Source organism: Chamaea fasciata, unplaced genomic scaffold (genome assembly GCF_029207755.1).
Source record: "Chamaea fasciata isolate MVZ Bird 193981 ecotype frontalis unplaced genomic scaffold, bChaFas1.0.hap1 SCAF_3, whole genome shotgun sequence".
Taxonomy (NCBI): Eukaryota; Metazoa; Chordata; class Aves; order Passeriformes; family Sylviidae; genus Chamaea; species Chamaea fasciata.
The window spans coordinates 10,722,131-10,748,517 of NW_027094088.1; the positions used below are offsets into that span (position 1 = coordinate 10,722,131).

Here is a 26,387-nt window from a genome sequence, read left to right on the forward strand (position 1 = left end):
AAAGGTCTTATGAAAACCTAATTTGTGGAAGAAATGAGGGAGGAAGGAGCTTAGCTTTTAATCCTGTAATGAGGGACTCACTAATGAAAAAAATTACTTTAGAAGGCTTTCCCAGGAAATACCTCGCTTCATAAGATTAACTTGTATAACATCCCCATCTTTTGGATTTGGAAAGCTCTTTGAAACTCTGTTTATCCAGCATGTGAGTGGCTAAGTTGAAAATAAATAAGGGAGAAAACCGAGAAAAAGAAGTACCTAAGAGGCAGTTTGATAGAGAAAGTCCCTTCAAGAAAGGTATTTACATAGGTTAGAGACATCCCTCTTCCTTCCCGGACCTGAAACACCTGGAATTGCACCGAGCTGGAGCTCAGCTCCACATGGAGCCTTCTTCCTTGGCTGTGAGGAAACAGCTCCTGAAAGAGGCTGTTTCTGCAGGCAGAGAGGAGGAACAGGGATGGATGGAGATAAATGGCCTGGATAGAGGCGGCTTCTCCCCCTTCATCAGTTTGGGATGAAGCCTAGGATAATCCATCTTGGATTGTTTGAGCTTCCTGTTTCCAGCTGGTCAGCTGCAATATTACTACATAAGGAACACAGGGGAAGTTTTACCTTCCTGCAACCTGCTCAGTGTCTCCATCAGCAGACATACCTCAAGCAGCCTTTGGGTGCTCACAGCCTTGGAAAAACAACATATCCAGAGTATTTTTTATATAATTCCAGTTTACACCAAAAATCTCTTTGCTACTGTTTCAGCTCCAAGCAGAAATGAGCTGCAAAGGAAGAACACAACCTCCAGGGTGATGTTTCTGCAGCCAGACCCAGCTTCCAGCACTTGGGAAGACATTTCACTGAGGTCGGGACTATGACACCCACCACATCTAGCTTAAATCACCCTTTTAGAGCCTCCTTCTCTTGGGACTGGACAGCTTTAGTCCCCACTTCTTTCAGAAACCTCAGTTAGTCCTAAGAAATAACTTACCTGAAAAGGAGGAGGGGGGGTTCGGGGTTTGCCTTTACAGCCAGCACCTGAAGGAAATTACCCTTAATGTATCACTGGAGCCACTTAACCTGATCACAGGTAGATTTAAGTTCTGTCAATGACAGATTTGTTTCCCCTATGCAGAATCCCAAGTGAAGTATGTCTGTAAATGTAAGTGGGTACACTGCAGAGACTGAGAAAGGCACAGAGAAAACTGTCTACTATACCTATAGCAAGAGTTAAAAATAAAGGAATTTGCTACGTTTGCTACCTTGCAGAAGGATTTAGGCACCCTGGATTCCCGAGGAGAGCAATGAGGGGCCAAACTGGGCTTCCACTTGTTTGCCATAAGCCAATTGCCTCTGAAAGGATTGTAGGATGCAGTCACTGAGGGATTTAGTGGGGGCTTCAGGGAAAGAGTTAGAGGTGGTGAGGGAGGGATAAACTAAGTTTCAGGATCCTAATAACACTGTTTACTGTAAAGCAGGATGAAGAAAAAATAAGATTGGTTCACGTAATTTTGTTTTCTTGGATTGAACTTACTTGACTCAGGGCTAAACTGTTGGCTCAGTGATTGAACTTCCCTAAACCTGCACATGAATGACTTCACTTTTTTAATGTTAACGTTTTCTTCATAATGAAAGAAGAGCAGACGAAATCTGAACAGATGAAACAAAACTCCCTGGATACCTATTGTAAAAAAACCCCACAAATTTATGGAAAAGCTTAAAGATTTGAGGGAATTAGAGGGTGTATTACTATACATATGCAGGGAGGGTTTTTGAAGAACACTGGAAGCCCCAGCTACACCCCTGGCTGGCAATTTTTCCCTTGTGTGTTTATTTTATTACACTAGACAGGCACTTTCTCTTTTCTGCATGCCTGGCTAATGCAATCCCCAGTGGGGTTACGCTGTCAGGAATGATCACCCCCAAAGATCCAATGGAGTGTGGCTGTTGAGGCCAGATTTCTGAGGGAGACTGAGTCCAGCACAAAGAGGAGCCATTAGTGATCACTATCAGCTAAAATGGAATAGGTGGAAGAGAGCAATGAGCAGGGGGAATGCAAGGTTGTTCCTGGCTTAGCTTTATGCAGGGAGATGGATCAGTGGCAAAAGCTTGAAATAAAATGGAAAGGCAAAATCCCAAAGGGACAGAGAAGAGCGACAGGTTTCTGGGAGTTCGTAGGCTGTTCGTAGTAGCTGACCTCACACTCAAGGGGACTAAAAAAAGACTGGAGAGAAGGGAGTGCCTTGGAATTGGCCAGTGGGATATGACAACTCTAATCTGAAGCAAAGGACTGGAAAATAAAATGGAAGCAGCTCAGTGTGGAAAAGCCTGTGGATGGTCCCTATACTCCACGCTGCAGCTTTCAGAGGATATCAAGAGCTCTTTAAAGTGCTTCAATTTTTTAGGCTGCTCCACTTGAAATTTTAGGTTGTCAATATCCTACATCCAAAGCTGCAGCTCTTGGGTAAAGGAAAATGGTAACCAGGAAACAGGAGTCTGAGATTCCATCCTCGACTAAGAATAAACATCTCTGTCACAAACAGATGGATCGCAGCTCAGCTGGGCAAAACATGAGAAAAGATGTTTGAGGGAAAATAAATTAGTGGGGAAGTGTAAAGAAGGGAATTAATAGGATTTATCTCACCAAAAAGAATATTTTCTGTAACAATTGTGATATACAGAATCAGAACCAAACAGTCCTCACCTACTGAGCAGCAGGTATTATAGGTTACTAATCCAGCCAAAAACCACAGTACCAAAGAGTAAAGATCCCCATTCCCCCCTAATTTTCTAGGTAGCAGATTTATTTTTTTTCCCGAATCCTTGTTTCAAGTGCACTGGTTTAGTGGTTGCTTTAGGTCACTGTGAATAGGTTGTCCTCTCAAGTATTTTTCTCATGGCTGCGAGCCTTTGATTTGTGGTTATTTGGTTTGCTGCCTCAATTAGATATTTAAAATCCAGAGGGTATTTTCCCTTGCTTCTCTTATTAGATGCATCAGTTGTTTGATACTAAATAATGTAGACCTGCCATCTCATCTTTTATTTCAGAATACAAGCACCTGCCTCCTACTCCTCTCCAGAAGTTAATTCCTCCTGGCTCAGAGCAGCACAGAGGAGAATCCATTTTTTCTCTTTTGCTTTGTAGTGAGGGCCGCAAAGCTACCACATTGTTGCTAAGGTTCTTCACAATTGATAATTCTGTGTCATTTTTTGCTGGATGGCTGCAAACTGTCTTCTTTACACCACTTGAAAAACCCAAGGGGCTTTCCTATAAAGCAACTTAATGTATCCCAGCCTTTCCCCCAGGACCTAGCACCAGGAATTCGGTAGTGATTTGCTTCAAGGCATTGAGCACATCAAACCATGTTAATTATCACAGCCTCATCACAGCCACTCCAGCTTTTAGTGGCTCCATTCCCCCACAGACAGGTTTTAAAAAATGCAAATAAATCCTGTCTGTGGCTTAATTTAAAAAAAAAAAAGGACATTAAACAAAATCTCTCAGCTTTCCTGTGTGCTTTCATTCCTTACACTTCCTGAATGCTATCTGAAAATTCAAAAAAAGCAACCAGCAACTGCTATCTCAGTACCTCCAGAACAATTCAGTTATTTCATTCAGAATGTTGAGGGATTTTTCAACATACCTTGACTAAGCCAAAAACTTCCCAAGTTGTGGCTATTTCTGTCCCTTCTTCTTCCTTCCTTCCCAAAATATTACAGAATTCCCACTGAAGGGCAGCTCAGGAGTGCCCCATTTCCTACCACCCAAAGAGTAAATTTTTTGGCTGGGTCAGAACAAAGCTGTTATTTCACACATGATAATTTCTACAAATAATTGTGTGCAGAGCTGTGAGGCTGCTCTTGGGAACTTCAGGGGTATTAACACCAGAAAAATTAATCTTTATTTATGCCACAGGACAAATCCCAGTCACATAAACGCTGGAAGCACCCACACACTGCCAGCTTTAAACAGGGATGCTGGAAGCATCACCAACACTTCTTACATGTATGGAATGACATCCCCCTGTATCCATCAGATAAATACACCATGATTGCTACTTTAAACAACAAAATGTAAGCATTCAGTGGGTTTAAGGCTTTGCTTCACAGAAATGTTGTTACAAACATTGGTGTGGTATCTTAGAAATAAGACAAAGCACAATCTTACCAATCACTCTGTGCCTACAGTTCAGTTTAAAACAATGGTAATAGTTTCTTCCTTCTCACAGGCACATTGTTGCCTGCTATATTGTACGGGCTGCATAATGAATTTAAGGAATCAGCATTATGGTATTCAGGCTATGGCTTAACTGTGATAAACAGTGCCTAAATCCTATTCATCTTGGTATATCACTCGTTCTTTGGAGCACACATTACTATTTAGTCATCATTTTGTTTCCAAAGTGTCAGCAAACTTAGATAACTGCACAGGGTTTTTTTTTTCCCCCCGAGTTATAGTGTGGGTCATTAATGAGTTTTAACTTGGTCTGCGAATTTTTTGTCTGCCTGTTTCCTGACAGCAGACAGTTATTTCTGGGAAGAGATGTTACTGTGAGCCTCTCACTCAGGTTTTCCTACCAGTTACTGAGATTTCTCTCCCTAGTGAGCTGAACTACTCACAGCAGTACAACAGTTGTAGAGTTCAGGAGTGAATGTTTAAGAAAAGTTTGAGGCTGGTTAGTTTTAAACAGGGGGAAAACACAAAACATCACCAACAGCTGAACAAGACTACAGTGAGTCTCAAATCCCTGCTGTGACCTGCCCAGAGCACCCAGGTGCTGCCATTTAAACTGAACATTCCCTTACCAGCTGATTGGCCTCTCTTCTCATGCTCCAAACATCTCCTGAGCTTTTGCTTCTGAGCACTTTTTCAGACCCTTTTCTGCCAAGACCCTCTTCCCCAGCCACCCCTTTTCCCTATGCTGCTCACATGGAACTCATTTCCAGTGGTGCCACTGACTGCAGCTCCCAATAAACAACTGCAGGTAAATTTCTCCACACTGATCTTCTTGAAACTCCTGTCCCGGCACCCTTCCTGTTCTATTTACCATCTCTATGCCTGCAGTAGGATTTTATTTTAAATTTTCTCATTATATGAGGCTTTGAAGAGTTGCATGTATCCACTCTCTGCTCCCACCCTTTGCAGAACAACTCTCTAACTACAAATTGGGAAATACTGGCATGCTTGGGATAGTGAGTATCTGGCACGGTTTCAAGTGCTGAACTCCATGCAAGAAAGTTCTGGCTTTTCTAATGTTCCTGAAACCACAGTGATTCCTCTGTAATTAGGAAAAAAACAAACCCAGCACCAAGAAAGTGGCTAAGTCTTTATCTTATCTCCCCCTACTCAAACACTGTTCCATTAATAATGCATTTCCTTGGTTGCATGACCAATTACTGTTCCCACTAAAGTCTGTGGCAGCATTCCAATGGAACATAAGTTGGTGCCTGCAGCACAGAACTTGTGTCTCTCCATTGTTTGTTTTGTTACCTCACTGCCAAATCCAAGAGAATGCCAGGTAACCTTCCAGCTAGTGGAGAAACCCTGGGATGCTGGGTATTCCTCTAATTCAGCCTGTCAGACCCAGAAAAGAATTGCTCCCAAAAATCCACAAGGGCATTGCCCCCTTTTTTCTGGAACACACCCCATAGTTATGATGGACAGAATTTGCTTCTTGGTGCTGATCAATTGCCTATGAAACAAAAACATGGCTTAGACCTTATTGCCCACTTTCAGAACAACACAAATGCAGGAAAAAAATGTTATAAGACTTTTGTATTTCCAAACTGCAAGAATCACAGGTGTTAATTCCTAACACCAATGAAATTATTACAGCTATGGGAGAACCCACAGTGCCTTCCATCAGAGACAGAGATGCTTGCTGAATTTTGAGCCAAAAACTTCTCCTGCTCCCCCATTAATGCTGTTCAGAGTGTAATTCTTCACTTCTGGGGTAAAGACAACTTCATCTCACAACTGATTTACAGTGTTATTCATCAGAAACTACTTTTACATATTTATATTTGCACTTACATATATTAAGTTCTACAGTAACATCATCTAATTGTGGAAGACAACTGGTCTCCTAATTACTCAAACCATTCTGGAATTTTGATTGGTAAAACTTTCCAACCCACTCCTGCAGTCCTTTTAACCAAAAGTGAGGTTGTTCCTCCTTTGATCTTCCATGTCAGGATTTTTTATTCAATTATGCCAGTATTAATATCAAATGAATTGGGGCAAGTTTAGTTATTTTAAGTCCCTGCAGTATTTTTTGAGGCAAAAATAACCTCTCTTTAATCCTAATGCTTCTACCCACTAGACAACAGACTGTGAGGAGCCTTGAAGAAAGAACGATACTACAGAAATCCCAATTTACAGGATTACTTTTGTATAAACAGACTCTAAAAAATAAATGATAGCACAGAGCAGTGTTTGCCCTCATCCCTTACTGCAGCATTCCCTTCACATCAGAGTGCTTGCAGCAGCACGGAGCCATGCATTAATCAGGAAGCTCGAGTGACTAATCCAGTTCACTCTGTCTAGTAAGAGGATTCCAGCAGCAAACATGCCCAGTTTTCTAAGAAGAAAGCAAGCCAAGCAAGGCAGCTCCAGAGGACATCAAGAAAATAAGAACTGACAGATTGGTGTCACCTAAGAGAAAGTACGGCAGGAGATGCCACCACGCTTTTCTCCACACAGAAACCAAGAAGGAGCAGGTGCAGCAGAACATCCCTGTTCTGCAAGGTTACATCAATCCTGATGAGGCACAAAGCTCTCCTTCTGCTCATGGCTTTGGCAAGGTTGTTTTTCTTTTTTTTTATTCTTTAATCAAATACAAATGAACCCATACATTTCTGAAATGCCTGTCATTTAGGAGTTTAATTGATTTTAATTAACATGTCTAGCCTTTATGCTTAATGAGGTGAATTTTCTTAAATTCTAGTGGAAATTAGAAGTCAGGCACATTTTCCCTTCAAGAAAGTCAGCATTGTCCAAAATTCACAAATAACTTGTGGAAGTCTGTTCCCACTATTTATTTCCAAGCCTCAACCCTTTTTAGACAGAAGCTATTAGGAGAACAGAATAGATACTATAGATAGAAACTACTTTTATTTAAATAGAAAGTATTTAGTGGAAAGTATTTCCACTTACAGCAAGAATGAAGCTGGTCTACGCATCATACATTCTTGCTGCACTGCATTTTGAAAAAATAAAATTCAGGGGTATTCACGGTCGTAACTGAGTGATATTAGTATGGAGTAGAAGAGGAAATGCGTCTCAACTGAGTTTTGATGTCTAGTTATCCAACTGTTCTTGCCTTTTTTTTTTTTTTCTATCTTACCATTGGGATTCTCTGTTTTCTCAAAACCAATGATGTTCTCATTAAATCTAGAGACACTGCTCTGCTGTTCTGCTCACACTGCACTTCCACAAATGGGATGGCTTTGGACTCAGGATACTTTACCAGAATCTGAGGATTAAATAAAATGAGAAGATTAATGCCCACAGTGCCAGCCAAGGCTCCATTACTTTCAGGAACACACCAACACATTACTTGCAGCACAGAAAAATGCTCTCTCTTCACGTTTCCCCTCAAAATAAGTGAGCACTTCAAATGGCTGCTTCCCTCTCCTCAAGCCTTGCCTTCCTAAGGGAGTTGGGGTAAAATTCCCAGGTCTTTGTGAGCACCCCGCTCCACCTTTGAAACACATTAAAACAATTTTTGGCTATTCTTCCTCTGTATCCAATGACCCTTTTGTCTTTTGCCTTCCTCTCTCCTTGTTCCTCAAAATATGAGCAGAGCACATGGCTGGAAAATCTTTGACTAAGGGGGTATTTTCTGCCAGGTAGCTCCAAGGAAAATGTAAATTACTTACCAGGCAGGATACAGTTTTCCACAAGGATGGAACAGTTATTGAGCTCCTGCTACACTTGAACTTTGCCATTTACCATCAGCTAAAAAAGAGCTATTGACCACGACTTCAACAATGGGAGCTTGTGTATAATAAGAGAACAATTCATAAGCAGCTCCTGCAAATTCTAGAAAGGAGATTTTACTGCTCAACACAAAGGTCCAAAGCAAATCAGTCTAGTGGTGAGCAGAAACACCTTTCTAGGCACACCTTGCACTGATGTAGAAGTGCAGTGCTTAAGTTAGGAAATGGCCTTCCTGAAACTCAAACCATGAGCTGTAGATGTGGTGCCGCTGCCCAAACTGACACCACCTATCCCAGGAAGGGGGACAGGGCAGCCAGTGGGAACACCAGCTTTAGCATCCTCATGAAGTCTCCTGGAATGCTCTAATCCTGACCACTGCAGGAGTGAGGATCTAAGTCTGATCCAGTCCTGACTGACTCCAGGATGCCCGTGGAGACAGCACTGGATACAGGAACTGGATCCACAGTGGATCAGACTTATCCAGGACTTATAGCAAACCCATGGCTCAGGACTTCCATGTACTTCAGATGATGGATGTGGGTCCAGGTTCCACCACACAGTCTTAACTCTGGAGCAAATATACATCCATAAGGAAAATCACTTAAATCTTGAATTTTAGAAAGAACATTAAAAAAGGCAAAGAGACTAAAACATCCTTGATAGTCAGCATGGATGTAAGCTACAGGTAGACAAGGAAAGAACAGGGTGAGAGGCCATATATTTCATCACCTTGGCACAAGATTTATCTGAATTATTATGGAGAATTTTAAAACAGAGCTGATTAGATAATCCTAGTTTGAAAAAACATATTTATTTTAAATTACCACTATAACCTTATTAATTATCATGAAGAGCCTGGTTTATAACAGACTTGTTACAAGGAACTCTCAAGTGTTCCAGTTCTGTAGTTATGTATTTTTGGTGAGCTTACAAACAGTAGAACATAATTTTATTATTATTTTTCATCTAAAATATGACTCACAGTGTAAAGAATAGGTACCATATGGTTGTATGTAACAAGTCTCATTGTGCACAAATAACTACCAGCACTTCTAAGCTTTTATCTGTCTTTCAAAGCTGCAATGAATTAGATATTGGCATTTTAGACACAAAATGTTGACATTCATGGTGTAAGATGTCTAACACAGCAACCAGGAATTCTTACTTGGTGGGAACAGGGAGCATTTATGTTTATCCCTAGTACAGAAAAGCATCCCAATGCTCCTGTGACATTTGATGGAGGCACAAAAAATATCATGCAGCAGAAATGTCAGAGTTTTGTGCTTAGTGAGGTTCCCTTCTGTTAGTATCTAGTGTTGAAATCCGAGAAGTCAAGCTTGGAAATCTCCTTTTCGTTGGAAAAATTTGTTTTATCGATGCGGGAACTTGGGCTTCCAACTTTGCTCAGCCAGGATTTCCTGCAGGAAAAATAAGAGAGGTTTGGCAGATAAGGAACTGCACATGTGGGGGTTATTCTGTGTCATGCCTTCACTCACTTTTACTTTTTTAAGAGCCATAAAAAGCATCTTTCAATAAGGAAATTACCCCAAATTTGTTCTTTTCTGTTTTCCCTCCCTTTCCCCTTTAAAAGCAAACCATCCTCTTTAAAGGTATCAGTGTTTCCAGGGGATTTACACAATATTACATAAAAACACAGCTGACAAAAAGGCTAAAGCAGATTTACTGCAATGATCCCTTCTAAACACTATTAATAGCATTCCAATAGGTATAATTACCTTTGCAGATTCAATAGTTGCTTTTAGCAAGGACCTACAAACCACTGATAACTGAAAAGTGACAGGAAAACAATCTCAACAGCCAGTTTGCTCCTTGCTGGCTACTAAAAGAATGGGGACTGGAAAGGAATTAGTTCAAAACCAGCAGAAGGGCATCAATTATCTCAGAGCAATACTGATATGTAATAAATACTGAATGTTATACTGGATAACTGGACATCCAAACACTGGAAAGGCAGCAGGTAAGTGCTTGCACAGAGGTTTATTTACAAAAAATACTTGGCCAGTATTTTTTGGTTGTACTAAACTCCCAGAAGTAGAAAAGTATTTTATTGTACCATATTGAAGGAGAAATATATTTCCACACAAATAATTTTTTGAAGTTAGTATAGATATTTAACTGATACCTATTTAAAAGAAATATTCACCTAAATTCTTATTTGAAAACAATAGGAGCTGTCTTATTAAGAGTTATGCTAATTAATCCTTTGCAGAATCAGACTGAGAATTGTAAACTGCAATATTCTAGCAGTGAAACCTAATTTTGATGTCTTTATAATGAGAATCATGCACAGAAATTACTTACCTTGAGCCAGTAAATCAGTATATCACATCTGAGATGCAAAAACATACCTTGCTAGAGGCCCTACATGCAAGATTTTTAAAAAAAACAGTTCTTGACACCAGAAAACACTGCAAAATGTCTCAAGGGGCTTCACTGGTTACCAGAGACAAGTAATTTCCCCATGAATCATGTTCGTCCCTCACAGAGTGGTCTCATCACTGGCTTGGACAGTTCTAAGCTTGCATTCAATGTGACTTGAACAATAAAACAGAGCCTCTGTATAGAAAAACTTCCGACAAAACCCAGACCCAGGTATCTCATCTTCCAAGTGTGACTTGCTTTATTTTAGCATAGAGAAATTAAAGTATCTGTCAGATGTTTCCACTTCTTCACACCTCTTGTTCTTTGCTGTATGTTGAGAACAACCTCCTTTCCTTAGATGAAGCCATTCCAGTAAGGAATATAACACAGGAATAAGAGCACAGGAGTAAAACAGGAGAACACAACTTCCGAGTTCTGCTGGAAGCCTCAAGGCAGAAGGGATATTTCAAAAGAAGGAAACAAGCCTATGGACATACCAATCCCTTTTGTTTCATATTCAGAAAAAAAACCCTGAAAATGGTTCTTGGTTATTTACCAGGAAAGTCTCTAATAGTTGAATGTCCTTGAGTGAGAAGAAAGAACATGTACTTGAAATACTGAATTAATCTCCTAAAAATAGTAGAAATTGCTTTTTAAGTAATGTGATGGTTTGTTCACTATTTCCTTTTTTCTCCCAATTTTGAAGGTGAGCTTATCCTGGACAAAACCAAAAGGAACATATTCCTTGTCCAGCCTTCACATCAAAAATTCATCCCTGGGTGCTTTCATCTCCCAAGTTCTCCTGGGTGAAGAAATAACTACAAACTCTGACCAGAGCAAACAATCAATTCTCAGTTCCACATACTCTCTTTCACATGAATAAGGATGTAGCACAAGTTATGAAAATCCAATTAGAGCAACCCAGCTCCATGGAAACTCTTTACAGGATGTGTGTGTTATTCCTTATTTAATGCAGGAAGAAGGGGAGGAGGCAATACATGGGAATACCTGCACAACTTTGGGGCTCAGCTCTGCATCAAGGGGACTTTCCTCAGCCATCTCCCTCTCTGCTCAAGTGACAGCCCAGCCACCAGCACTATGAAGAAGCATATTTTTTACAAGCTCAGAAAGCAGAAAAATCAGTATTTCCTAGAAGTTAAATGTCATCTCCAATCTCATCACTACCAGGGGTATTTTAAAAAATGGTTTTAACTTATGAGTATCCAGGTCAACAGTGAAGAGAAGGTTCTGCACCCTCCTCTTGCTCCACTAAGCCTTCTCAATTTCCATTCACCTCAGATCTCTTCATGTGTGCAGAGATGAGCTACAATTACTTGCATTTGGAGTCTTAGCTTGTCATTTATAGCATCCATGTTAAAATTCACTGCTACTTCTCTACAGGAGTGCAAAGACTCCCTCCCCCTCGCTCATCTGAAGCAAATGAGGACATTGCTGAGAGGACACCACACAGCTTACTCTTGTTTTAAAGGATTTCTTCCCAAAGTGACTGCTCCAATGAATCCAGAAAAAGAGATAACCTCTAAACAGACATTTCTGACCATGCTTAATTTCATGGAACGGTTTGGGTTGGGAGGGACCTTAAAACCCATCCAGTGCCACCCCCTGCCATGGGCAGGGACACTTTCCACTATCCCCGGTTGCTCTCAGCCCCATCCAACCTTGCCTTGTACACTTCCAGGGATGGGGCTGCCACAGCTTCTCTCACAACCTATTCCAGGGCCCCACCACCCTCACAGTGAAAAATTCCACCCCAATATCCCACCCAACCCTGCCCTCTGTCAGTTTGAAGCCACTCCCCCTTGTCCTATCACTCCATTCCCTTGTAAACATTTCCTCCTGAACCAAAGCACTGCATACCCATGAAATCACTCTTGGCCGTGCTCTGATCCCATTGAATTGTGGATAACCATGGATTTCTGAGTTACACAACGTCCCTGTCCAGGGAAGAAGCCAGTGCTCCTGAAACAGCTTCCCAACCAAACCACACAGCTTCCCTATCCCCATGTTCATGGGGGATACTCCTTGGACCTTAAAACAATTGGATCCGTCACTCCTTCCCTTCTCTCCTTTCATTAGGTAAAACAAACCTTGCTAAGAGACACTGCCCTGACACCCGGGCAACAGAGCCCTTTCCACTCCTTACATTCTGGGAAAACAACATCCAAAGAGCTGGGTTTGCACCATCCCAGTTTATATCTTTGTGGAAACAGCCTAGCTGTGCACAGTATTCCAAGAAGGAAAACACTCCTACCTGTTAACTTAGCAGAATGGAGCCTGGCCAGGTATCTGGAGAGCTCCCTGGAAAAGCCATTCAAGAAGTTACATCTCTGTAACACAGGATAACCACAGAATCCAAGGCTGGGAAAGAACTTCCAGATAGACTCCAACCTTTGACCAAACACCACCTTGTCAACTAAACCACAGCACTAAGTGCCATCATTAATAATAATAATAAATAACTTTGGCACAGCCCTAAAACCCACAGTGCTTGAAATACTACAATAACAGAGTAAGTTTCTGATTTCCTGAATAGTATTTATTTTTAAACTCCAATCTCTGCTACAAAACAGATCTCTCCAAAATAAACAGCTGGCTTGGCATTATTCTCTGAAGTATTTCTTTACAATATGAAAACTATTCCTGCAATAGTTCATTTTTTGCATGCAAAAAGACAAACCTTTATCCTGATATTGGAGAAATTTACAGTCAGTGGTGCTAGGAAAGGACCTGGAAATGCCCTCCAGCATCAATACATGGGGAACCAGGCACAGGTTAGGAATATGTTCCTCTCTCTTTACCTCAAGCACAGTTCACTGAAGTGGAACAGGAGAAACCTGTGCTTTTATTTAGAGGATGAGAAAATAATGGCACTGGCTTGTTTACACTTTATTTCCCTTTGTTTAGAATAAAATGCTGCAGAGAATGTTAATTTTTGAAGATTATATTTACATCCGTGACAGCATATAGACAAGACTTGCAAATATTTATAAAATCCCTCCAAAAATATTGTTGCCTTCTGCAACAGCACTGTCCAATTCTCATAAATCCTGATATTTCCACATTTGCAGAAGAAATGTGGAATTCTCTCTTACAGCTGTCTGGCTTCTGAGCTTTTGGGAAGAACTTCAGCCACAGTTTTCAAGCTTTGCTCTGTAATCTTTAGGGCCAGGAACATTTACCCAAAACCTTTGTGTTTATAAACCCCAATTCCTCTGCATAAAGACACCTCCCACCTTTCCCTCCTCAGCTTACTGCAGAGCCATTCCTTTTGTCCCTACACCTCTGCTCCTCCAACCAGGAAAATAAGTAATTGTAAAGAAAATTTATAGGGTTTCTTGTTGTGAAAAAGTAGCAGGAAGAATAAAAACCCTGGCAAAAAAAATGTGTCAGGAATACTGGGATTTGAGAAAAAGGAAAAGTGCAAGGGAGGGGAATTTTAACTTCATTATTAGGATGGCCCCACCAGAGCCAAGCCAAGTGATGGGTCACTCCAGAGGATTAAAGCAAGGAAGCAAAACCAGCAGGATTGAAGGATACAGACCAACCAGTGGGTGGCTGGAAATGAAGGGACCTACTGAGGCGTGGGCATGGTGGCCCAGAATAGAGCTGCAGCCTGGAGGTGTGTGGGAGCCGGGCTGCTCCGTGCATCCCAACAGCAGGAATGCCTTGGCCCATTGGGTCTTTAACACAAGGTCTGGAAGTTTTTTAGGAAGGAGAGAAAGATAGTTAATCAAAACTGCTGTGTGCCTCTGTTTTTAAACACAGCTGTCAGATTAATGTTGTTAATTTGTTTATATTTCTTCCTTCCCCACTGCACTCAGGGGCAGCATTTCCCTTGAATCCACAATGAGCTTTTCCTCAAAGTACATTGGAAAGGATGTCAACAGCAAGGGCAGATTGGCGGGATCTGAGATTTTACAGATATTGTGGGATACGGCCCTGAGTAAGCCTCAAATACACATTTTGGTGGTGAATTTCTATTTACAAACTTGAGAAAAGTGACTTATGTGTTAATCATCACATTCTGTATGGTATTGGCAAGGCTTTTTTAATGTCTAAGTGATCATGGCCAGTTTGCATCAGGAGAGAATTTGGCTCTATGTACCCCAAATTTACTCTGACACTGGTATCTGATCTATGTTAAATGTCCTCACCTATTATTTTGGAGAAAAGAAATTATCCCACAATGATAGAAACCAAGCCTGGAGTTGTTTTGGTTTTGTCATACACAATGCCAAGATCTGTTGTGCATTTTCCTGCTAATCATCATGGTAATCTTCAAGGAGGATTTAATCATTTCAACATGAGATCATAAGTATATTTTTATTAAAACTTATCTGTATACCTCTTTGTTTAGGCCTTGTTAGGCAAGTCACTTTTGGCTTCTTTCAGAGATCTTATCAGAAAAATCTCAGCAACACTGCAGTCATTTGTTCCAAAGTAAAGAAGTGAGTGAAAAGTAAACCCAAGTTCAGCCATTCCAGTAACTCAAACAAAGCTTTTATGTCCACATTGACCTAGAGAAAAGTAGGAGACAAAGGGAACTTCCAGTTAAGCTTGTGTCCTGTCTCCCAGTGCAGTAAATATCTCAGGAAGTCAGCAGCAGCCAAAAGGCCCATTGTGTTTTCTCCCCGGAATCTGCCCGCCCCTACAGGGACACTTGGCTCCCCAGGCCAACTGGGAATTTTGGCTAACCCTACCCACTGCAAGGACTGCCACTCAAGGTTCTCTGCCGTTCCATATTTATTAAACCCAAGGCCACAAGAAGCTTAAATGAGGAGTTACTGTTGCTGTTAGGGCACCAACAAAATAAAAGCTCTTTCTAAAGCTCAGCACCCATCACCCACATTAGACTGAACAAGGACTAAAGGACTTCAACCTCTGGCCAGCTTTACCCATCAAAATGTTAATTAAACCCTTACATTGGCCGTTTCAGAGCCATAATGAATCATCACACTTGACCAGCTCAGCTTTACTTCAAACCCATGTCCTTACACAGCCTGGCAGAAATCCAAGAGCCACGAGTCCAGCTGACCAACACAGTCAGGAATTTGAAAGACAACACTTCCCTGTTCTGCAGTCCCAAGGCTCAGCCAGACACAAAAGCCACAAGGAACAACACCCACGTTTTCACACTTGCTGCATCTCCTCAGAGAAGACACTTACACTGAAGAATAATTTATTATTATGCGAGGACTAAAAATAATGCCGGGCCAAACCAGAGTGAATTCCTTCAAGCACCACTGGGATTCTATTTGCCTCATAAGTCTCCCTTCCTTTACAAATGTCTGCATAGTTAAAGGACTAGGAAAAAAAAAGTCAGAAGGTTCACTGAGAAGTTGCCATTTCCAATAAAAATCTTAAAGGAAAGTATCAACACTTTAAAAGCATCCTTTTGTAGAGCTCTGAGCAAATCTGAAGGCCAATATTTAACATTTCCACTGTTGCAGTGACTGCATATAAATTTAGCTTTTCTTAGAATGCCTCTGTTGGAATATTTCACAAGCTAACAAGGTTGGCCTACAACTAAGAACTTTGGGTTTCTTTTTATCCTTAGTTTGCAAAAGAGTTTTGAAATTTTTTTTGTCAAGCATTCAGCCAGCTCAGCTCTATTTTCCCCCCCGATTTTATGCTACGTGATCTAACTTGTTAATTTAAATTGCACACTTTCTAAGGAAGAAGTTACACCCCCCCTTTTAACCTCCCATCTCCAACTGTTTTTAAAGCAACTGTGATATAACACAGTAGACATTTCAGAATATAAGAGCAACAAGGAAAAGTTTTAAATACGTAATATTAGAGAGCACAAATGCTCAGGAAAACACCAAGTGGATTCCACTAGCTAATAGCCTGCTTAAATTTTATAAGCTGAGAAAATTTGAGCTTTATCAAGACTTATTTTCATAACTCTCTATTTTTTTGGTATTGCAGATGTAACTCCAACAAGCGGAAAGCAAAAAATTAACATAACGATGTTGCAGGGATTCTGCTCTTGATTTGACAAGAGCTCCTTGTGGTTTCCAGCACACCACAGCACAGGGGTGCATCCAGCAGGCTACGTTGACAAGGCAGGAAACACTGCACCTGTCATCCACAGGATGCAAACACAATATTCCCTGAAATGCAGAGCAAGGACTAGGATATGTATTATTTATTGTTTCCATCATATACCCCCCAAGACCCTCTCTCTGCTCTGCCTTGAGGTAAAGTTCCAGACACAACAGCCTGAGGCAGGAGGGGCTCCAGGATGGGATGTGCCAGGCTGTCCCTTAGAGACCATATGGAAGCAAACACCCCTTTCCACACTGTCACATCCCAAGGAATCGTATTCCACTTAGAATAAGAAAATAATTTTCATTCTTCAATACATAGTTTCTTGATCATGTTTTTCTTATTACTTCATCTGTATTCAAAATACCATTTCTGGCAGACCTGATCTCAATTTCATTTTTACTTGGCTTTCTAAGTTCCATGAAGTTATCCTCTCACCCTCTGCAGGGAGGTATTAAACACCTCACCCTAATGAAGCCATTCAAGCCCTGATCCCAAACCACTCCAACAGGAGGGATGCTGGATAGATCAGCTGAGGCATCAAAAAGCCAAATATAACTCAGCCAAAGCTACTTGATTTCCTCAAAGTCTACATTGCAACATCTCTAATTGTTGGACTTTATACTTTCTATTAATATTAAAAAAATAGACAGAAAAGACTTTTTCACCACAGCATGCCAAGGGCAAAGCCCATCCTGGAGTCCATGGACTGTCACTATGGATATACTCAGTGAGGAAAAATAAACACACTTAAAGCTCCCAGCTATTTAAGAAAGCCATCAGAGCATGAAGAAGTATCCCAGTTCAATGTTTCTTTGTGTAAAAAAATTGTTAAACAAGGCTTTTAATACATACTGAAATGAGATCTGATTTGCGTTCTTGCAGTTCAGTGTTGTATTATGCCGTGCTTTTATTAAACCTCATTTTCAGAGTATTTACCTAAAAACATTCTCCTGTTTATCTGGAACAGTGATAAAATGAATGAATCAAGAAATAGATTTCTTTGAATCACTTTTCCTATAAAACGAACCCAGACTGGAAATCCCAAAATCTCACCTTCTCAAGGCAGCTCTGGAATTTCCTACTTTAAGTTACCACTTACAGAAAACAAAACAGATTGATTTTGTTATCATTGAGGGTAACTGGCTTCATCTTTCCACTTTAACTTCCCATGGGTTTGGACATTTTCCTGCTCTTTCCAAATCTGCCCATTAACAGTACATAATTTTGGCAGTGAGAACTTCAGACTTCAAAAAATCAGAACACCAGAATTCTACTACAGGAAGTATCTTATTTCTACTAAAGCCAACACTTCTTTGGGACAGGGAGACACACCTGATGTCTGCTTTTTCAAAATTTAAACAAAGAACTACAACTACAGAAGAAATATCAAAATCAAAAGAAACTATAAGTACCTTGTCCTGCAAAAAAAATTAATTTTGTTGTTTATGCTTTACGATTCCTTAATATACAGCAGGTTTGGTATTTTGCGAGGTGCTTGGTAAGAAGAGAATTATTGGCAAAGCATAAATGTGTTCCTAAACTCCATCTTCCTGTTTTTTTTCCATTTTTCCTTCAAGCTTCAGGGGCTGTCAAGAAGTATCAAACATCTCATTTGTTTTCTGTAATTTATGCCATTTTCTTTTTTTCCCTTCCCCCCTTTTTTGAAGTTTCCCCCCCTTTTCTGAAGTTTCATTCTGCTTGGACAGACCTGTTCCTGATGGCTTTCCCATGGAATCTGGCTGCCGCAGTGAGGCGTTGTGGAATTTAGCTGTGGAGCTGGAGCCTAGATCCCAATAAGCCTCTCTGGTGGAAAGGCCGCTTGGGGAAACTCAGGCGAGGCAGTCAAGCTCACACATCCACACACGCCACGTTGCTAGCACAGCTAGGAGAGGCAGAAGGCCTCGATACCAGATCAGTTCCAGCAGGTTTATTTCCAGGAGCCGAAGGGAAACCCAGAGTCAAGGGGCAGATCATCTGCTCGTCCCCGCTTAAGTGTGGGGTTCAGCAGCCAAAGACCTTGAGGTGTGGGGGCAGAGCAAAGGGTAGGTAAGGTCAGTATCCCATAGGGAGAACAGGGCCGGTCACCGAGGAGAGGAGAAACCAAAGGGCCAGGGGCATTACGGGGGGGAGGAACCAGGGCAAACCGTGTGTACAGAGCACCATTGGGAAGTCCCCTCTGTCAGGCTGGACAGGTAACTATGATCTGTCCTGCCAAGGCCAGACCCTGGGTATTATGTTGAGGGGCTGCGGGGATTCCACACTGCAGGAGTTACATGGGTTGGGATGTGAATTGAGAACTACAAAAAAAATCCTGGAAAACCACAGATCTAACTAGTGGCTCATTTTCAAATTTATGTACAAGTATTTCAGAAAAACCCTCAATTCATTTCACAGTCAGCTTAGAGTTCCTTGGTGCTTCCAGTTTTCCAAAGGCAGGGAGCTGAAACCCTCACACTGAAGACACAGAGGCATTCCTAGAATAAAACCTCTCAAAAGGCAAGCTCAGGCTCTTTGATTTTGCTCATGGTTTATTTGAACATTTCTAAGTATACAGAGAATAAAAGATGTTTTCAGTTTTTGGCAACACCTAGACTTTTGAAGCAAAACAACAAAAGTAATAATTTATAGGAGGAATTATGCAAACTTCCAAACATTAGCAGTTTATGATTGGGGGATCTGCTGTGAAATAATAATTACAAAAAATTAATGTCAGAACAATTCATGTCATCATGCTTTTTATAAAAACAAGCTGCCTGGCTGTCCAGAAAAAACAATCCAAACACTATATAAATCATATCCGTTAAATATGAACTTCACAGCAGCTGCACTGAAATTCAGGACAGAGTATGTGTGGGATGAAGAGAGTGGCTAGACCATAGATCTGCCTCCAGATAAAGGCACCAAAAGCCTCCAGGAATTCCCACTCCAAGATAAGGAGTTTTACGAATATTTATGATAAGACAGGTTTTACCACCAAACAGATGTAACTGAGATCAGGAAGGAGTTCAAGAGCTCATCACCTCTGTGAGTCACATTCCAGGCTCTCAGACTGGGCACCAGTAAAAGGAGGAATCACTGGAAGTCCTTCCAAAGGCACAGAAACATCATTTCATCCTTTATAATCTCAACAAGCAGGAATAATTGCCATTTCATTCAGCACAACACTAAGACACGAGTGCAAAGTCAATCCCATTTCTTACATGCTGAATCCTTGTCCTGTGTTTGGAGAAATGAGTGGTTGCTTCTGGTAGAATTTTCATCACAAACATACATGCAAAGACATCTGAAGCAGCATAACTGCTGCTACTGTGTAAATAGATCCTACTGAGGGCAAATCTGCATTTATACCTAGAGTAAAAAAAATATAAAAAGCTAATCTTGACTGTGACAACTCCACACAGAATATATTCTCAACGACATATAGGTTTCCGATTCCAAAGATATTAATTTTAAAACAAGCCATCCCTCAGACTCTTGGATACCAATCACCAGAGCACATTTCTCTTGGACAGACATACTCAATTATTTAGGCAAACCAAACTCCTTCAGGAGACTGGAAATCCTGACACTGGGAAGTCACAGATGTCAGAACCCAATCAGCAAGGACTTCTAGGAATTCATTAGCCAGTGAACACCTGTAATGCTGATTCCAAGCATTAAACACACATAATGCCATAACCAACCGAATACAGAGCTGCTGCATCAGTTTTCTTTGCAGTCAAGGGCATTTGGCCATAGAACTTGACAAATTATTAAATAAATATTTCAAATTACATCAATCACTTTCCTGCCCTTATATGAAATTCCGTGTGTGGACTGTGCAGCCCAAATAAAGAATCTTGCATCACAGGTTCAGAATTCCCACATGGAACTTGGCTCCCCAGCTCCTTTGCTACAGGACAAACAGCACAAGGGGTATTAGCAAGGTGCCTGCAAGTAAAGAAATGCATCTGTACCAGAGAACAACTTCCTCCCATAATACAAAGCAGCAAAAGGGATTTTTATTTAATTAAAACATCAGTTTTGGCTTTAAATTTAGTACAGGACATCACAGGCTTGCCTACATATTTATTTATTAACTGAAACAATGGAAACGAGTTCAGGATTCAAATATTGACAGATCTTCTACTATTGTGATGTAAATCTTTCTGTTCCTTCATTCTCCTTTGACTTCATGACAGAAACCACCATCTCCCCTTTATGTCATATTCCTTATATATCCCAATATTGATACAGTATGTAGAAAAATACCATGCCATTTCCTTAATTTTTAACCCTCTCAAATAGATAAAACTCCAGATTTCAGCTTTAAATCATTATTTTCAGCCCATTTTTAACTGTTGGACATTTATAATGACTTACCTTTCCCAATACTGGAAGACAAAGCCCCAAAATTCATAAGTATTGATGGGTCTATTTCTTAAGGGTCCTTTATCTTCAAGCTGTATGTTAAGAATCAGTTCAGTGACCACCTAGGAAACCTAACCACTACAATAATTTTCTACTCTGGATATTAATTTATAAATATTTTTAAGCCAAGAGTCTGATCCCCGACAAATACACCCAAACAACTGGTAATATAACTAACTCAAGGATTAAGTCTACCAGCTTGAGAAATCCAGGCTGAGCTTCACAGACAAAGAAATCCAGCAGGAACTTCAAGGGGCAACACCTCCAGCTAAAAAGCAACACAATTACGACTGAGGTCCAGAATATTTCATTAAATATTAATATCTCCTGCTTTGCCTTGCTCCTGCAGCAGCAAAAGGATAAACACAGGCAGAAAAACCTGCCCAGCTCATCAAGTTGTAGGTGCTGGTTAAATGAAACTTTGACTCCTCCGTCTGTGTTTAGAGATCAAGAATGAGCGCTCTGAATTGCTGGAGCAGATTTTCTCCAAACCCCACAGCACTCACAGATCCCAAATGCTGGATGGCTCCCAAGAACTGGTAATGGGATGACAGTTCCCTACCTTTCACAAAACACAGATCACTGATTTTATTAGGAAAAGACACACATTTTTTCCAGATACACAACTGATACATGGCTGGGGTGACACCAACATGACCAAACCCTGAAGCAACAGGGCAGAAAAGAAAACCTCTTTAAGCCACCTAAACACATTTACAACCCTTACAAGACTAATTAGAAAACAAACAGTGAGAACCCTAAGGAGAACAAATTACCAGAACAGAAAACTATGCATAAACAATTCAGGCCTTTATCTGCATGTATAATTTTAACACAATTACATTTATCATAAGCGCATGGGACAAAAATGGTTGTGTGGCTGCAGCTTTAACATGAACCATAAGGAGGTCAAATCTGCCACATTTAAACGGAGCAGCCACACAACTGATGGAAACCTGGCTAAACAGCAGATCCAGCAGAGACACTAAATGGGGTGCAGAGAACACTTAATTCAGAATAAGGAGCAGCTTTCCCATTCAGTTTTATGTGGATAAATTTTTTTATCTCTCATTTTTGTCTCTTTAACACCCTTACAGATCAAGGCTACCTTGCCATATCTACAGTCCATTGCACACCTTAGGTGCCAGCTGTATGTTCCCAGCACTCTGCTGCTTAGTGGCACAATGTTGACTTAGGAACTCAGCAAAATGGACAGATGAAACCTACAAAATTGGTTTAGAACAGAATTAAATGTGGCAAAGAGAATGTATGAACAAGACCAGTGGGCCTAAATCTATACAGATCAAGGCAGAGCAACAGCTCTCCAGAACACCCGAGCTCACATCCTCTGCTTTTACGCTAGAAACAGCCACAATGTGCACCAACGCTGGCAGAATCGGAATCCCAGAGTGGGTCAGGTGAAAAGGGACTACAGTGGCTCAATCCCACCATCCCAGAGCACCCAACACAGGATTGTATCCAGCTGGTTCTGGAACACCTCCAGAGAGGGAAACTCCACAGCCTCTCTGGGCAAACTGTTCCAAAAAGCTCTTCCTCCTGTGCAGTTGGAATCAGTTCCTGCCTGTCTGTCTTGTGCCATGCCTGGGCCCCCTGGAACAGAGCCTGGACCCTGCACACAGGGACACCCAGGGCTGAGGGCCCCTCTCAGCTGGGGCCCTCTGGAGGCTGAACAGCCCCAGCTCCCTCAGCCTTTCCTGGACAGGGAGATGCTCCAGGCCCTTCCTCATCTCCGTAGCCATCACTGGCCCCACTCCAGGAGCTCCCTGTGCCTCCTGTCCTGATGATCCCAGGACTGGACTCAGCACTCCAGATGTGCCTCCCAGGGCTGGGCAGAGGGGCAGAACTCCCTCCCTGACCTTCTGGGAGTGCTCTTCCAGTGCATCCCAGGTCCCATCAGCCTTCCTGGCCCCCACAGCACTGCTGATCAGGGATACCTTGGCGTCCACTAGGATCCCCAGGTCCTTCTCCACAGAGCTGATTTCCAGCAGGTTGGCAGGAAAAGTCTATGGAGAATGAGGGCATCACCCCACACCTCCTGAGGAGGTTCTTTGGCTGCTGAGGAGTCTGTAGGAGACAGAGACAGAACAGCTTCAGTGTGTGAGGGGACACTACGTGACAGGTGACGAGGACCAGGCTTTCCTTTTGATCCCCATCCTCATACATGGAAGAGAATCAAAGAATTGGGTACACTTTCCACTCCTGTGCTTCTATAAAAATGACTTTGTAGGCTGCTCCAAAGCAACAGAGCTCAAAGCTGGGGATTTTTATGTAAAACATGATAAAGAGGACCCAAATCTGTTCCATTATGTTACTATGCAACGTTCAAACTGCACCCTTTCCTGATATGTTTTTAAAATAAATCCAGTTTCAAAGAAAATTCGAGGTCCCAAGCAATTACTTATTACTTACAGTTCTTCAGTGCACTTCAGTGAATCCTGGGAGAGATTGTGTTTGCTAAGGAATGCAAAACATTTCCCTTATGGCAAAATTCTTTCAGACAAAGAAACTGTTGCTGACTAGAGAATACAAATCATCCCACCTCATCAAAAGGATTTTTTTGTAAAGTAAATTATTCTTAGTTAATTATTACTTTATATGCATTCACCACTTTCAGCAGCTGTTTCACACAAATTTATGTCTCTTGAACTGATATTCATCCCTATGAAATAGCACAAAATAAACAAGGCATAACTGTGAAGGTCACCTTCTCCCATACACCTTTCAGGAATCTCCAGTCAAAAACCCAGGACTTCAGTAAACCCTTCAAAAATTCCAAATTAGAGATTTTTCTTTTTCTGGAAGTTCAAAAGCATTTTGAGCTACCAAGTGGGACTGGGCACCAAAAAGTCTTTGAACATTTTAGAATCAAAGAAACTCCCAATAATTAAAAAGTTAAAGTTGATTGAGTTAAAGAAATTCAGGCCTGTCTGACTCTTCATCAACAATCAACTTCATAATGAAGAAGCACAAACTCTTCAAGTCTCTGCATATTTAAAATTCTTATATAACTTTCTTTTAACAAGCCATGATGCTCTGCCTGGCTTCTCTGTTTTACTGCTACGTAGAATACATTCTTTCCCTTTTTAAACTGATTTTTAAAAAATATAGTTCTCCAAATGACTAGAAGTTCCAGCCAGTTTGGTTCTTCAACGATGTTTGGACTTTTTAATCTATTAAAGAAAATCCTGGAAAACTGCATTAATATGGCACTCCAAAAATTAAAAAATAATAAAGTACAGGATTATAGCATAACACAAAACATCATCTTGGTTCATCTTCCACAAAGACAAATTAAAACACATTTTAAACACTGATTGACTAGAAAAAAAGAGGCTTTTATCCTCTGGGGCCTCTCAGAAGAGATCACAGAACTGGAGTTGTAACTCAAGGGAAGAGGCTAATTTAATGAGGAGTTATATATTAAAAAGCAGTTAATAACAACAATTAGTTGCTCTGTGACAAGAAATTTCCACATAACTCACTGAATTCTGCATTCCTAGCAGAAATTAGTTCCATTTATTCCTAAACAATTCATTGGAGCACTGGCTCTCCAATGGCAAGGTGGGAAATGCCTTTGTAAACAAAGATCTCATTTCAACCAAATCCTGCAAGAATGGTGTTTGAAAAGAGGGAAAGATTAAGAAATAAGCACTGGAACAAGTTTTTCTACATTGGCTGAAATTTCCTTTTCCATTAAACCTATCAACCGGCTTTACTGAAATAAGTTATTTTAATTACACTTGAAAAGCCCAAAACTGCTGTCTTATTTGCAAAAAGTCCTGTTCAACATCAGCCACCAAAAGAAAATCAATATTTCAACTCATCACTTTTCTCCTGGCATTGATTCCCCTGCAAACCAGATGGAAAGCAGCATTTTAGTAGGGGAGTTGCCGAGAGAAATATCTAGAAGGCACAAAATAGTAACTTCCACATATGCAAGTAGATTGACATCTAGTGTAAAAACACTGAACTACAAAGCCACATGAACAAGGATTAATTTAAATATATATATTTTTAAATGACAAGAGAATCAAATCCTCCAAATACAAGCACCTCAATTTTTTTTTTTTTTTCAATAGCAACAAAGAGCCAAAAATATTGTACCAATGACTGAGGAAATGCAACTTCCAGCAGAGGAGAAATGAGATGTCAGCAGTGAATCAGAACAGCAAATGAGAAAAATCAGAAATAAGGTTTGTCAGGGAGAACAAGGAAGAGGAACACAGGCCAGCTGGTCAAGGAGAAGCTTTTTCCATCTCTAGATAAGGTGAAGTGAAGAGCTAGTGACAAAGAACGCTTGCATGATTTAATTTTAGAATTTACGACTGAAAGATCTTGGATACTCCCATTTCTGTGTTGCAGGCCCAGAGACTGATGAGGAGAGGTGTAATTAGTCTCTAATTTAACACAATGAATAGGGAAATAAAGTTTATATGCTGTAGAAAAGATAAATAAAAGGTGTTTCAAAGTCATTCCACTGAAGATTGACCCCTTGCATCAGCATCATGATCCTAGAATTTAGTGTATAAAATCTCTTTGGGCAAGGATGTTCTCATTCCTTTGAAAGGAATCGTTTCAAAGAAACCTCAAGAATTCGTCACCTTTTTAGTCTGTCCAGTATTGGTGGCATTGGCAGGGATTTTGGTCCTTGCCACATTTTCCTGGCTGTTTCAGCCCTGTTTTCAGGTTCCTGCCAGTAATAATTTCACAAAAGCAATGCCTAAAAAATATTATCTTAAAAGCTGAGAAAAGAGCATTCAAATAATTCCCAACTCATTCACAACTCATTTTCCGTAACAATACTAGGACATCTCTCTGTCTCAAACCCAATGATTCACTGTGTCCCAATACCCTATTGCCCTGAGTGATGGTGAAGGCCAAATTTTTTTTTGTTGTTTTAAAGTAAATACAATTCCTCAGCTTGCCATTGACCCAATATGTTAATCATTGCACAACTGACACTTTGTGCTGTTGTAGTTACAACCCAAGGGTTGTTTCGACTCAGGAAAACTCAGGACTCTAGGGAACCTCTGCATGATGAGTCTGAGGTGAGCCATGACTCCGGGATAAACTCTGGAAATGGCAAATACAGCTGGAAAAATGAAACAAGGGCTGCTCCCAGGGCCGTTTTTGCAAGGGCACAGGAGTGAGCTCCACTCTGAACCAAACTTTCCTGACAGTAACAACACTGTACATGCCAAGTCAGCCGGAAAATGGTTCCTTGGCACTACCTAAACCCTACAGAGTTCTGAAGGGAAAGCTAAGGAGAATTTGCTCAATCCCCAAGACCCTGCCAATCTCAAATGCATCCAGTTTTGCTCCTCAAGTTAAGGATTTTCAGAAACTGCAATCAGGCAGAACCCAAGGGGAAAAAAAATCCAAATATTGCCCCGTTTTTGTTTTGGGCTTGAAACCAAACAACACAAAATTAACTGGTGAAATGCCCAACACAGCTCTGTGACTACCCCCAACTAACTACTGCAGAAATACACTGAAAACAAGGGTAAGTTACATGGTTTCGGAACAAAATGCTTGCTCTGTTTTCCTTGAGTGCCTGAATTACATTTTA

At 40.9% G+C, this 26,387-nt stretch overlaps 1 protein-coding gene across 3 annotated transcripts in view; it reads right to left on the reverse strand.

The window, feature by feature from the left end:
• Nucleotides 1-8,722: 8,722 nt before the first annotated feature.
• The window catches only part of ACYP2 (acylphosphatase 2), a 33,249-nt gene continuing 15,584 nt past the window's right edge, over nucleotides 8,723-26,387 (reverse strand). For all 3 annotated transcript variants that reach the window (XM_066177954.1, XM_066177953.1, XM_066177955.1), the window contains one exon: nucleotides 8,723-9,348. In XM_066177954.1, the coding sequence (XP_066034051.1) occupies nucleotides 9,234-9,348 (115 nt within the window). In that variant the 3' untranslated portion in view covers nucleotides 8,723-9,233. The remainder of the gene's footprint in view (nucleotides 9,349-26,387) is intronic.